Consider the following 16,103-nt stretch of genomic DNA (forward strand, 5'->3'; position numbering starts at 1 on the left):
TAGTTAACACTGATACTGATTAATGGAATCATTATATGATAGAATAAATATACGATGAGCTAATATTATTGTTCCATAAATTTTCAAAAATTTTTTGTTTATTTTTTTTCATTTTCAATATGAGATTAAATTAGGGGAGAATTAGTTAACACTGACATTGATTAATAGAATAATTATATGATAGAATAAATATACGATGAGCCAATATTATTGTTCCATAAATTTTCCAAAAATTTTTTGTTTATTTTGTTTTCATTTTCAATATGAGATTAAATTAGGGGAGAATTAATTAATACTGATACTGATTAATAGAATAATTATATGATAGAATAATAAATATTCAAAAATTTTTTGTTTATTTTTTTTTCACTTTCAATAGAAGATTAAATTAGGGGAGAATTAGTTAACACTGATACTAATTAATAGAATAATTATATGATAGAATAAATATATGATGAGCTAATATTATTGTTCCATAAATTTTCAAAAATTTTTTGTTTATTTTGTTTTCACTTTCAATATGAGATTAAATTAGGGGAGAATTAATACTGATAGAATAGAATAATTATATGATAGAATAAATATACGATGAGTCAATATTATTGTTTCATAAATTTTCAAAAATTTTTTGTTCATTTTTTTTCTTTTTTCACTTTCGATACGAGATTAAATTAGGGGAGAATTAAAATATAAACATTTTTTTGGATGATTGGAGAATAAATTAATGTGACAATTATAGTTAACACTGATACTAATTAATAGAATCATTATATGATAGAATAAATACAATGAACCAATATTATTGTTCCATAAATTTTCAAAAATTTTTTGTTTATTTTTTTTTCATTTTCGATATGAGATTAAATTAGGGGAGAATTAGTTAACACTAATATTAATTAATAGAATAATTATATGATAGAATAAATATATGATGAGTCAATATTATTGCATCTATTTTTCCAAAAAAAAATTTTTTTAAATTTATTTATTTATTTATTTTCTTTTTCACTTTCGATATGAGATTAAATTAGGAGAGAATTAAAATATAAATACTTTTTTGAATGAAGAATAAATTAATATGGCGATTGTAGTTAAAACTGATACTAATTAATAAAATAATTGTAATAAAAGCTGAAATTATGGAAATAACGAAATTTGAAATAATTTAATGAAAATTTTTTTATCGTTAATGATACACTAATTATCAATTTTAAATCTATAATCTTGGATGAAATTCTTAGATATACGAAGAGAGAAAATTTTTCAAAATCGATCGATATAAATAAAAAGACAACGGTGTTATATAAAATTCTTCCTGGTCTTAATAAGATAAAATGGATTTCTTAATGATAGTGATAATATTAACAAAATCTAATATTATTTACTCGTGGAAATGCTGATCCTGATATTAATCCAATCGATCAATCTCGAAATCGAAACAAGTAAAAATTATGTAACCGTGAAAGAAGAACACGCAATACTCCTATTCTTTACTCTCCATTCGTATTTTTCAATTCAGTTAGCTTTTCCTTTCAATTCAGTTAGACTCAAGAGAAGAAGATTCGAAATATTCTCCAATTTTTCTCCGATCGGTCGAAAAGTTTATCTCATCACCCGGAAATTTCCACTCGTCTTTCTTTCTTTTGCGCGCGCAATTTTCGAACGCAGAGTTCTTCTTCGAATTGGAGATATGAGAGAAATTAAAAAAAAGAAAACTGAAACGTAGAATAATTGCTCGAAATATTACACAAGAGTAGATAGAAGTAAAATGTAGATCTCGCCGGTTGACGTATTTACAGGAGCAAATACGTGAGTTCTTTGCACGTTAGATGCTTTTATCTTACGGTATTTTATGGTGTATAAAATACGATTTTACGCCTCTTTGTTCGTGACATTTTCCAAAGCCGCCGCTCTAAAATTTTAACTTCCATTAGCCGTGTAACTTAAAATAAAAAAAAAAAAAAAAAAAAAACCTGTATTTATGGCATTTATCCTTGTATTTATATGTATGAATTCTCGCGTGTATCACGACATTTTTTTTTATTAAATAAAAAAGCTGTATCATAGATGCATTTAGAATCCAAAGTTTCATCTTTCCCATAAATATTCTACATTAATCTTTCATGTAGAGGTCGACTCGAATCAAATACCGGGATGGGATAAATTTTATCCTCTTCTCTACGTGTCTAATCATTAATGAGAGATTTAAAAAGAGAGAGAGAGAAAGAGAATGAGAAAAAATCCAATTTTTTTTTTCTCTGTTTTAGGATTCCTGTTGATCCAAATTAACACAGATAATATTTGACTTTGGAATTTTATAAGTACATTATAACTTACTCGTAGAATAATTACAATAGTTATTATCGTAGAATTACAATAGTTTCAAATTAAAACTGTGTATAAAAACTGTGAATAAATAATTGTAAATCACTTACTTTCTACGACCGTAGAAGATATTAATATTTCTATAATATAAACACAGATGGAATGATAAAGGAATACATTGAATAATCGATTAAATCAGTTAAGTAAATCGAAAATAATTATTTTTTTTAAAGAACGAAGAGAAGTGAAAGAATTGTTCGTAATTGAAATAATCTAAAATCCAAAATTCGAGAAAGATGATTTTGACGTTCTATGAAAATTACAAATTACAAATTTTATAAATACATCATAATCTGCATAGAAAGTAAATATTTGAAATTAAAACTGCGAATTATAATTCTAAATTACTTACTTTCTAGAAGATATTAATATTCCTATAATATAAACACAGATGGAATGATAAACGAATTACATCGAATAATCTATTAAATCGGTTAAGTAAACCGAAAGTAACTATTTTTTTTAAGGAACGAAGATCCAAATTTCCATAATTAACTACGAATTTTATTTTACATATATTAATCGATATTCGAAAAAAATGATTTTAACGGAAATTACAAATTATAAATTTTATAAATACCTGTTCGTATTCAGGAGAAAATAAAAAATTAAAATTAAAACTGCGAATCATAATTGTAAATTACTTATTTTCTACGATCGTACGTAATAATATCTCTATAAACACAAACAGAATGATACATCGAGTAATCGATTAAAAATTTCCATAATTTTTATTTATCGAATTTTATTTTAATCAATATTCGAGAAAGATGATTTTGACATTCCACGAAAATTACAAATTACAATTTTTGTAAATACCTGTTCGTATTCAGGAGAAAATAAAAAATTGAAATTAAAACTGCAAATCGTAAATTATTTACTTTCTTCGACAGATATTAATGTAAACACAGATGGAATGATAAACGAATTACATCGAATAATCGATTAAACTAAGTTAACTAAACCGAAAATAATTATTTTTTTTAAGAAATGAAGAAAAAGAATTGTTCATTCAAATACAAATTTTGTAAATACCTGTTCGTATTCAGGAGAAAATAAAAAATTTAAATTAAAACTGTGAATTATTATAAATTACTTAATAAACTACTTTCTACTTTCTACAGATACTAATTATACATATAATACTAATTATACATATAATACTGGTAATATAATAAAAAGACAAACAAAATGATAGGTCGACTGATCGATTAAAAAATTTCCATAATTTTTATTTACGAATTTTGTTTTAATCGACACGCGATATTAAAAAAAAAAAAAAAGACGATTTTGACGTTGCACGAATATTATAATCCCGCGATATCGATCCCATCACCAGATATCATACAATATTCATTTTTCCCTGAATAAAATTCCGACTAAGTAGATTCGTTACACGTTACGGGGATATTGTTAAATCCCGTGAACTTTAGAACGATCTTAGCCTTAACTGATCACGGCCATTTCGAAAATTGGCGCGTAAAACGAAACGCGTAAACTAGAAACGAGCATAGGAAAATTTATATAACGAGTCGAAATATCAACGCATACACGGTTTTCATGGACGCGATAAAATAGACACGCGTCTGTTTTACCATCGATCGATCACGATCGACGCTCGACTTATTGAATTTTAAAAACGTAACCCGATTCCCCTTCAAATATATTGTACATTAATGATCGGTAATAATCTTAATTAGCAATCAACGAGGAGAGACGAGCGAATCACGAGAGCGCCCTTAGGAAATCCCTCGAGCAAACGAATACTTTAACCAACTTAAAGCGAACTTGAAGAGTTTCGGGGAAACGTTTCCTCCGGATTTCTTTGTCCTTCAGATTTATCATCCCTTCCCAAAGTTTGAATTAAAAATAATAGATCTTTTTTATATTTGATAATTTTATTTTTAATTTCAATGTATTATATATTAATTTTAAGACCAAATATGTTATATCAATTATTTTAGGTTATGAGATAGGTTAGGATTGATTTCTTATTGTTATATTTGATTGTTCTTATTGATTCTTATTCTTATCTAGTAATTTATTATATAAAAATATAATCATTTACTTTAGAAATAGTATTAAATATAGATATTATTATTTAGATTAGATATAATAGAATACTTTAGGAATGACTATTATTTTAAATTAAGTTAGGTGATATTGGTTTATTATTGATTATAGGTTTAATAACATATTATGGAAGATGGAATTTAACTTTTTATAAGATAAATGAATTTATAATGATCTTTTTTTATTATTAATAGCTTTTACTAAGAGAGATCAAATTTCTTTTTCAACTTGATTACAAATAGCAATAATAGCTCCAACATCTGTACCATCATTAGTTCATTCATCAACTTTGGTTACAGCTGGAATTTATTTATTAATTCCAATTATTCCAGTTATGTTAATTTATTAGAATGTAAGTATAAAAATATTATTTCATTAATTTCAAGAGAATATTATTTGCTGGATTAGTAGCCAAATTTTGAATTGGATTTAAAAAAAGTAATATTGTTTATTCAACATTAAGACAATTAGGACTTATAATAAGAATATTATCAATTGGTTCTACCGAATTAGTATTTTTGCATTTATTTATTCATACAATATTTCATTTAATATTTACATATGTAGATAGATATATACATTATATATATAGAAATCAAGATATTCGATTATATTATGGTATGTATTATATTTATCCATTAAAAAGAATAATTATTATTTTTTCAATTTTAAAATTATCTGGATTATGTGGATTTCCATTCTTGATTGGTGATTATTCAAAAGATTTGATTATTGAGTATTTTTTTTTTTAAGAAAAATAATTTATTTTTCAATAATTTCGATCCGTTCCCAAAATTATATTATAAAATTATTATTTAGATTAAAAAAAATATATTATTTAAAAAAATATATTATTTATATTGAAAGTGCTAACACAAATTGTTAGCACAAGTTCCAATTTATATAAGATAAATCGCAATGCCACAACACAGGGACTTTCAATGTCGATATAAATCAAAGTCCAAGTTTCCCGCCATTTTCGATATCCCCTTTCAGACTATTGCGACGACTTCGTCCGAGAAAATCGAGAAAACGATTTTCTCTATTTTTCTCTTGGGAGAAGCTCTCTCTCTCTCTCTGTTTTTAAAAGAGAGCCAAGATGGTGGATGACGAAATGTGGGAAATCGATACGTTCTTTTTTTTTTTCCTTCACTCGTTGATCCTTCGTTTGAAGAATGATCCTTCGCCTTGTTGGAGGGCGAACGCAAGGGTTCTGGCAAATTTTTTTTTTTTTTTTGTCCAATCTCCAACTCGAGAATATTTCGTTTCGCGTTATACAATCTGGACGTACGTAAGAACGGGGAGGAGGAGGGGAGAAAGATTGTGCAATCGACAGTGAAATCGATGTAATGAATAAACATTCGAGAGTATCGGTTATCTCGAATCGAGGTAAATTGAAAAAGAAACGGGGGGATGATTCGTTTGATTCATATCGGTAGTTGAGTGTTGAATTGTCGATGAAAAAAAATCCAACAAATATTCGCACAGACAATTGCATTATCACAGGGATGGCAATTTGTCGAAAAAGAAAAAAGTCGAAATACTCTCTCGAAAGATTTTTTTAATTTTCATTTGTATTTAATTTCTATTTGGATGCTTGTAACGATCGGTTCTCAAGCTTTGTTGTTGGGGTTGTTCACTCACCGAATTTTTATTTTAAATAAATTCACAGAAGACAATTTGTATTATCACAGGGATGGCAATTTGTCGAAAAAAAAAAAAGAAAAATATCGAAATACTCTCTCGAAAGATTTTTTTAATTTTCATTTGTATCTATTTCGATGTTTGTAATGATTAGTTCTCAAGCTTTGTTGGAGTTGTTCACCGAATTTTTATTTTAAATAAATTCACAAAAGACAATTTGCATTAACACAGGAATGGCAATTTGTTGAAAAAGAAAAAGAAAAAAGTAGAGATACTCTCTCGAAAGATTTTTTTAATTTTCATTTGTATTTATTTGAATATTTGTGAGAAATTGTGATCGATTCTCAAGCTTTGTTGGGGTTGTTCACCGAATTTTTATTTTAAATAAATTCACAGACGACAATTTGCATTATCACAGGGATGGCAATTTTTGAAAAAGAAAAAAATTGAAATACTCTTTAAAGATTTTTTTAATTTTCATTTGTATCTATTTCGATTTTGTAATAATCGGTTTTCAAGCTTTGTTGTTGTTTATTTTAAATAAAAATCAAACTATTTTTAATAGATTGACAATTTTATTGGTTATAAAAAGGAAGTTTAAAAAAGGAAAAAGAAAGAACCCGTGGAAAGGATTCCGTTCCATCGTTAATTATTGCATCATAGTGTTGTTAAGAAGGCGTGGAAATAATTAAAGAAAAAAAAAAAAAAAGAAAATTAACGTTATAACAGAAATGTACCCGTTGAAATATTCTTTTGATCGAAAGTAATTATGTAACGTTATTTCTAAGTTAAATTTATAATTGTCTTTTCTTTTTTTTTTTCATTATAGGACGAAGATTTTAAAATTTTCACGGATACGGGGCAATTGTTCGTGAATAAATTATCTCGAAGGTATTTCACAAGGAGAATATACACGAGGAACGTTAAAAGTGTGTTGTTTAAAACTTTCGTGGAAACTTCATGGAAAAAGAATAAATTAAAAAAAGTATTTTTCATTTTCTACTCTTCTCCATACCACTTTTCATTCGTCAACCTTTCACCATGTTTTCATGTTTCTTTCCTCGATTGTGTTCATATAACATTTAATTGTTAAATTCCTTTCTAATTCCAATTTCAATTTATCAACTTCCCTCAGAGAATCATACACATAGGAATTATAAAAACGTATACATATACGTTTATTATCAAAATCTTGAAACACAATCTCTAGAAAAGCCTCATCAATAATTATTTTCACTTCAACAATGAATAACAATAACTTCGTTCTCAAAAATATCTATATCTAATTCCATATCGTGTATATAAGTAACACAATTAAGAATAATAAACAGAGAGATCCAATTACAGTTTCAAATGATTTGCTACATGCGTTGGGATCAAACTAGAGAGTTGAAATGGCAGAATCGAATATAATACGATGTTATTCAAGTACACGCAGGTTGAACTTAATTTTGATCTTCGTTTAATTTTCTCGTCCTTTCTAATTGTTCGCCATCGGTGAAAACCTTTCGGGAGAATTTGTCCCGAGAGATTATACCACGCTGTACTGTATTCGTAATATCAAACACGTGGAATTTCAAACACGATCGAAATTTCGTAACTGAGACGGTTACATCATGCAACTTTGTCAAACTCGTGTTATACACGAGTGTACTGTGTTTTAATTTATCCTTTGTTCGATTCTTTCGTTCTTTTTAATTGCCATCGGTAAAAATCTTTCAGAGAATTTGTCTCGAAAATCGTGTATGTTGAAATGTGTGTGTTTGTACTTGTATTCGTGATATCAATGTGGAATTTCAAACACGATCGAAATTTTGTTGAATTGAAACGAATAGATTATCCTCACAAACTTTGTCAAACGGTGTTATTCGGGTATTATACTGTTTCTTCGTTTAGTTTTTTTCGTTCCCGTTTTTTCTAATTGTCCGCCATTTTTCTTAGAAATATATACTATATTTGTTTTTCATTGTTCATTATTTATCTCGAAAGTAAATCGATGATATCAACGTTGAATTTCATAATTTCAAATGTGATACGATTGAAATTTCGTCAAACGGTATTATTTTTAATCTACGTTTAAGCTTTTCCTTCTTTCTAATTGTTCGCCATTTTTCTTGGAAATATATACTATTTTTGGAATTGAATTTCGTAATTTCAAACGATCGAAATTTCGTCAAACGATATTATTTTTAATATTCGTTTAATTTTCGTTCTTTCTAATTGTTCGCCATTTTTCTTGGAAGTATATACTATATTTCTAATATCAACGTTGAATTTTATAATTTCAAACGTATAACACGATCGAAATTTCGTCAAACAGTATTATTTTTAATCTTCGTTTAATTTTCTCGTTCTCGTTCTTTCTAATTGTTCGCCATTTTTCTTGGAAATATTATATTTGTAATATCAATGTTGAATTTTATAATTTCAAACGATCGAAATTTCGTCAAACGATATTATTTTTAATCTTTGTTTAAATTTTTCGTTCTTTTTTTAATTGTTCACCATTTTTCTTGGAAATATATATTATATTTCTAATATCAACGTTGAATTTCATAATTTTAAAAGTATGACACGATCGAAATTTCGTCCTTCTTGTTCGTCATTTTTCTTGAAAATATATACTATTTTTGTAATTGAATTTCATAATGTCAAAAGTATAACACGATCGAAATTTCGGTATTATTTCTAATCTTCGTTTAAGTTTTTCATTCTTTCTAATTGTTCATTATTTATTTCGAAAGTAAATTAGTGATATCAATGTTGAATTTCATAATTTCAAAATTTTCAAATACGATCGAAATTTCGTCTTTCTTGTTCGTCATTTTTCTTGGAAATATATACTATTTTTGTAATTGAATTTCATAATTTCAAAAGTGTAACACGATCGAAATTTCGTCTTTCTTGTTTGTCATTTTTCTTGGAAATATATATTATATATTTTTGTAATTGAATTTCATAATTTCAAAAGTATAACACGTTCGAAATTTCATCCTTCTTATTCGTCATTTTTCTTGAAAATATATTTTTGTAATTGAATTTCATAATGTCAAAAGTATAACACGATCGAAATTTCAAACGATACTACTTTTAATCTTCGTTTAATCTTCTCGTTCATTCTGATCGTTCGCCATCGATAACCAACGTTTCGGAGAAATTTGTCTCAAAAGTATACACGCACTGTAATATCATAATTTCAAACGAATTATAAACGAAATTTCGCAATTGAAACGATCATCCACACACATCTTAACGACCTTTGTTCCACCTAACCAAATAATCGCGTGGGATAACATATTTCATTTTCCTCTTCCGTGCCGTACAACTACGTGTACGTACGTGTGTACTCACACACAAAGAATCCCCAGAGTGTTTATCGTCTCCATCAAAATTCTCGTAATGAAATACGCGAAACGTTGTTTCAATCCCGATGGAAAAAGCTTTCAAAAGCTATCTCGAATTGATTACCGATTAATTTCACATTCGATATCGATATTTCCTCCTCCTTTCCCGCGCCACCCTTTATTCTAATTTTACATCATCGAACAACACGAATTCTGTTCTCCTTAAACGAGTTTGGAGATTTATGATTCCTCGAAAGGAAATTTCTATCGATCCAATCGCGAATCCGAATAAGAAAATTTGCTTGATTAACGATTAACACGGTTTGGAAAGGTTTGATCGTGATAAATATATTCGATCTCTCCTTCCGTGAGAAATATTCGTTTCGGTATGTAAACCGAGGCAAAGTTTATAGGACAAAGTACTGGTGCTGGTATACTTGGTGCAGCAAACCGGATTCGCCAAGATAATAAGATTTATTATACCATCCGACGACCAACCTTCGTCAAACTTCCGTGCTTCCGAGTATCTTGACAACCCCTCAGGCCCGGAATACTTATGCGCCTTCCAGCCTTTTGCCAATCTAACCTCTCTTAACCGTATACGTATAAATAAATAACCACCTCCGTTTCCGTCCTATTTATTACGTAAAATCTAAATCCTCGCGTGATTGTTTAATCATTGGTGATCGAGGATATAAAGATTTGAAGAAAAAGTTCGATCTTGTAATTTTTAAGCCACCTGAATCACGTTTTTCATTGGTTTAAATCACTGGTAATCGAGGATTTAAAGAAAAAGTTTAATCTTGTAATTTTTAAACCATTTAAAATTCTCGTGAATCATTGGTTTAATCATTGATAATTGAGGATTTAAGGATTTGAAGAAAAAGTTTAATCTTGCAGTCTTTTTATGCCACCTAAAATCTAAATCTTCGTGAATCATTGGTTAGATCATTGGTAAACGAGGATTTAAAGATTTGAAGAAAATGTTTAATCTCATAATTTTTAACCCACTTAAAATCTAAATTCTTGTGAATCATTGGTTAGATCATTGATAATCGAGGATTTAAAGAAAAAGTTTAATCTTGTAATTTTTAAGCCATCTAAAATTCTCGTGAATCATTAGTTTAATTATTGATAATCGATTTAAAGATTTAAAGATTTAAAAAAAAAGTTTAATCTTACAGTCTTTTTATGCCACCTAAAATCTAAATTCTTGTGAATCATTAATTTAATCATTGATAATCGAAGATTTAAAGATTTAAAGAAGAAGTTTAATCTCGAAATTTTTAACGCACCTAAAATATAAATTTTTGTTAATTATTGGTAATCGAGAATTTAAAGATTTGAAGAAAAAGTTTAATCTTATAATTTTTATGCCACCTAAAACTTAAATCACGTTTTTCACTGGTTTAATCGCTGGTAATCGAGGATTTAAAGAAAAAGTTTAATCTTGTAATTTTTAACCCATATAAAATCCTCGTGAATCACTGGTTTATTCGCTGGATTAAAAGATTTAAGAATAGAGGATTTAAGGGATTTAAAGAAAAAATTTGATCTTGTAATTTTTAAGCCACCTCGTGAATCATGTTTTTCACTGGTTTAATCATTGGTAATCGATTTAAAGATTTAAAGAAAAAATTTGATCTTGTAATTTTTAAGCCATCTCGTGAATCATGTTTTTCATTGGTTTAATCGTTGGTAATCGATTCAAGGAAAAAATTTAATCTTGTAATTTTTAAGCCATTTAAAATCCTCGTGAATCATTAATCTTGCAATTTTTAAGCTATCTAAAATCTCGTGAATCATTGATTTAATCATTGGTAATCAAGGATTTAAAGAAAAAAATTTAATCTTCTAATTTTTAATCCACCTCGTGAATCTGGTTTAATCATTGGTAATAGAGGATTTAAAGATTTAAAAAAAATGTTAAATGTCCTATAATTTTTAAAATCCACCTAAAATTTAAATCCTCGTGAATCACGTTTAATCATTTGTTTAATCATTGCTAATCAAGGATTTAAAGAAAAAAATTTAACCTTCTAATTTTTAATCCACCTCATGAATAACGCTAATCTGGTTTAATCTTTGGTAATAGAGAATTTAAAAATTTAAAAAAAATGTTTAATCCTATAATTTTTAAAATCCACCTAAAATTTAAATCCTCGTGAATCACAATTTTTTTGGTTTAATCATTGATAATCGAAAATTTAAAGAAAAAATTTAACCTTATAATTTTTAAGCCACTTCGTGAATCACATTTTTCACTGGTTTAATCATTGATAATCAAGGATTTAAAGAAAAAATTTAACCTTGTAATTTTTAAGCCACCGTCGAGTTTTGATCACACCTTAATCGAGCCGATTAACAAGACTTGTATTACCACAATAAACGCGTGTATAAACGTAAATTGATAGACGATACATTCAATGCCTTGCCAATGCCGTCCCAACGAGGTATCATCAGGTAAGTACGCGTGTTATCGACGTAAGAGTACACTTTATTACCGTCCATCCTGTGTGAACGGAGGAAATGATGTGAACCACAATTATTGTACAGGAAATTAATAGCAACGGGAAGGCTCGATCGACCAATGGCCAATTAAATTTTCATTAACTCGCGAATATAACGATCGAAATAACATGGAGAAATAAAATTTGAAATATATATATATATATATATAAGATTCCAAGGAATCAAAAGTTTCCTTCATTTTCAAACATTTGCAAACATTCAAACATTCCTCTTAAGGAACGAACGTAGAGGCTGCTTCCTATTCTCCTCGCGTTGTTATTCTTTTATCGGTGTTTCGAATTTTATTAACCGGTGGAACGGGATTCCAAGAATTTTTCCACACGACGTTTACGCCACGCAAACAACGTTCAGATAAAAAAAAGTGATGCAGACTTGTTGGATATTCACCGGATATTCTCTATATATTCGTATTTTTCCATCCTTCCATAGACGAACTTTTCAATTCGCCTTTTTCTTTTACACCGTTACTCTTCACGATCTTATTTGACAGTTTATCTTTTGGAGGAAAAATTATTGGGTTGGCAACTAAGTAATTGCGGATTTCACTCATAGATGGCTTCAGTTGAATTTTTAGGTTTGCTGGCGTAGTCCAAATGTAAAACACATTTTGTTATTTGATAGTTGGCAATATGCAAACCACTTAAAACAATTTGGCTATGTTCAAAAACTCGATACATGGGTTCCTCACGAACTGAAAGAAAAGCATTTAACGCGACGCATTAACAGCTGCGATTTGCTAAAGAAACGTAATGAAAATGATCCATTTTTAAAACGACCGATAACTGGCGATGAAAAATGGGTTGTTTACAACAATATCAAGCGGAAAAGATGGCGGAGCAGGCCACGTGAACCAGCTCGAACGACATCAAAAGCTGGTATTCGTCGAAAGAAGGTTTTGTTATCAGTTTGGTGGGATTACGAAGGAATTGTCTATTTTGAACTCTTACTACCCAACCGAACGATCAATTCTGTTGTCTACATCGAACAACTAACGAAATTAAACAATGCGGTTGAAGAAAAGCGGCCCGAATCGACAAATCGAAAAGGTGTTGTATTCCATCGTGACGATGCAAGGCCATGCACATCTTTGGTCACTCGGCAAAAATTATTGGAGCTTGGTTGGGATGTTTTGCCACATCCACCATATAGTCCTGACCTTGCACCATCCGATTACTTTTCGTTTCGATCTTTACAAAACTCCTCGAATGGTAAAAATTTCAATAACGATGATGATATCAAATCGTACCTGATTCACTTTTTTGCTAATAAAAACCACAAGTTTTATGAACGTAGGATTATGATGCTGCCTGAAAGATGGCAAAAGGTCATTGATCAAAATGGGCAACACGTTACGGAATAAAGTTATTTAGTTCCATGAAAAAATTGTCTTTGATTTTCTAAAAAAAATCCGCAATTACTTAGTTGCCAACCCAATATTTCGAAGACTTTTAATCGATGAAAGTTTAAATTAAGATTAAATTTTGATCGCGATAAAACAGGGAGGGAAAGATGGGGCGGTTGATTAATTCTGGTCGATCGATCGGTAAAAAAAGAAGAAGAAGAAGAAGAAGAAGAAGAAAAGAAAAGAAGTAAGTGATGTTTAACCGTTTGTTCCGTTGCGGCAACCTGTTTTCAATATCGCGGCAGGATCGATAGGGCACTCAACTCGGGATGCTCGGTTTATCAATGGGCCCGCGAACAATAATCAGTGAGCTATTAGATTTGAATTGGATTTAATCAGAAATGTCTGTGGGATCGGCGATTCTCGATCCCACGATGCCCTTTGCAACGCCCAATGATCGACGCTCTCGAGGGGATTCCGAAACCGTCAAAGCGTGCCACGATTTCATCGACTTCTCGTCGACGCAAGAATATCGGCGCTGTGTTGCAAATGTGCAACGTGTGCGTGACGCGTGTTTAGCCGATCGATGCGAATCATCGTTGGATAATTTCATCAACGTTCGCTCTCGATATCCATCCGTGTTTACGTGTATGTGTAAAATAATATCTAAAAAATCGTGGAATCGTGAAATTAATTAAATTGACAATAAATCCGTGTGTGTGTATTTTGTAAAATAATGTCGAAAAAAAATTGTGAAATCGTGAAATTAATCTCTGTGTGTATTTTGTAAAATAATATCGAAAAGAAAAATCGTGAAATTAATTAAGTCAATAATAAAGTGATCTGTGTATATATATATATATATATGTGTGTGTGTGTGTGTGTGTGTGTACTTTGTAAAATAATGTCGAAAATTAATCGTTGATAATAAACAATGATCCGTGTGTATATTTTGTAAAATAACGTTAAAAAAAATCGTGAAATTAATTAAGTTGATAATAAACAGTAATCCGTGTGTATTTGTATACATATATTTTGTAAAATATATAAACGTTGAAAAAAAATTGTAAAATCGTGAAATTAATCATGATTGATAATAAATAATATGTGTATTTTGTAAAATAACGTCGAAAAAAAATCATTGATAATAAACAGTAATCCGTGTATATATATATATATATATATATATATATATATATGTGTGTGTGTGTATGTGTGTGTGTACTTTATAAAATAATGTCGAAAATTAATCGTTGATAATACACAGTAATCCGTGTGTATATATATGCGTATATTTTGTAAAATAATGTCGAAAAAAATCGTGAAATTGTGAAATTAATTAAGTTGATAATAAACAGTGATCTGTGTGTGTGTATTTTGTAAAATAACGTCGATAATAAACAATGATCCGTGTATTTTGTAAAATGTCGAAAATTAATCGTTGATAATAAACAGTAATCCGTATGTGTGTGTATATATTTTGTAAAATAAATCGTTGAAAAATGAATCGTGAAATCGTGAAATTAATTACGTTGATAATAAACACTAATCCGTGTATATGTATACATATACTTTGTAAAATAACGTGGAAAATTAATCGTTGATAATAAACAGTGATCCGTGTATATATATTTTGTAAAATAACGTGGAAAATTAATCGTTGAACAGTGTACCGTTAATGATAAATATTCTTGAAAACTTTATCGTTCAATTCTTAATCGTTGCTTAATGAAAATTTATCATTCCGTTCGAGGATACTTATATACCTATCCAACATAAATAAATATTGCTAATTGCCAAAACAAATTGGATACTAGACCTTAAACTATTATATATATATACATGGCTTTAAAATATTAATCCAACGCGTTGAAATTTTAATAGCCAATTATTAATTTACTCGACGAATTAACAGGTAATGGAATCCGGTTGATTCGAAGATTAAATACCTGCTTAATTACATACATATCTGATTGGATAAAAATTTAATGATATCCGTTTCAAATCATCCTTTCAATTATGCATTAAAGCCTCGCGTTCTCTTATCTTTTCGTTTCTTAAAGAAATATAAGATCGAATTGTTTCCTTTTCATTTTCTTTAAAATAATTCGATCGAAAAATATTCGAATGGAACTTCAACAACAATCTTGGCCCCCCTTCATTTTATCTTATCTCATCCTCTTTCCCTCAAACTTTCATCATACTCGGGAATATGATCGAACGATACAAAAGAAATTCCAACATGCTCGATAAATGTTTACTCGGTAATCACAAGGTATTAACTCTGTTCACAGTATTAACGTAATTACCCATCGGTATCTCTCCACGGCTACGAAATTCTATTACCATCTATCAACGATTAAATGCCGTAACTCTATTCTACAAACTGGGAACAATTCTGGGAAGCGTTGCTGTTTTCAGAGAGGGAGAGAGAGAGAGAGAGAACTGTTCCATCATCGCGCATAAATTAACGAAACTGCGATGAAAATAATGTAATTTGCTATTTTCCTATGTATCGTAGAATCGATATAGAAAATGATAATATAAATAACGTTAGATAAAAATTTATTAATCAAAAAACGAACGTTTCGTTTCAATAAATTCCTTCTTACATTTTATTTTTGCTATTCCATTCGTCCTTCTTGTACACGTCATTTATTATTTCAACTCATCGTCCTCTTCGTATTTTCATCCCCCATCCCCCTGTTTATCTTTATAAACAGCGAGGGGAAGGTGGATTAAACGAGGTAGCAAAATATGAATGAAAGTTGAAAAAAGGAGAT

At 29.0% G+C, this 16,103-nt stretch overlaps 2 protein-coding genes across 2 annotated transcripts in view; one reads left to right on the forward strand and one right to left on the reverse strand.

The window, feature by feature from the left end:
* LOC102656554 (NADH-ubiquinone oxidoreductase chain 5-like) overlaps positions 1–8,182 on the forward strand; it is a 32,441-nt gene extending 24,259 nt beyond the window's left edge. The window contains 3 exon segments of the mRNA XM_026445631.1: positions 4,870–4,899; positions 4,902–5,194; positions 8,044–8,182. Coding sequence (XP_026301416.1) covers positions 4,870–4,899; positions 4,902–5,194; positions 8,044–8,182 — 462 coding nt within the window.
* Positions 1–16,103, reverse strand: part of LOC411611 (tachykinin-like peptides receptor 99D) — an 82,474-nt gene that overhangs the window by 61,139 nt on the left and 5,232 nt on the right. The gene's annotated exons all lie outside the window — the stretch shown is intronic.

The sequence above is a fragment of the Apis mellifera genome, linkage group LG15, assembly GCF_003254395.2.
Source record: "Apis mellifera strain DH4 linkage group LG15, Amel_HAv3.1, whole genome shotgun sequence".
Taxonomy (NCBI): domain Eukaryota; kingdom Metazoa; phylum Arthropoda; class Insecta; order Hymenoptera; family Apidae; genus Apis; species Apis mellifera.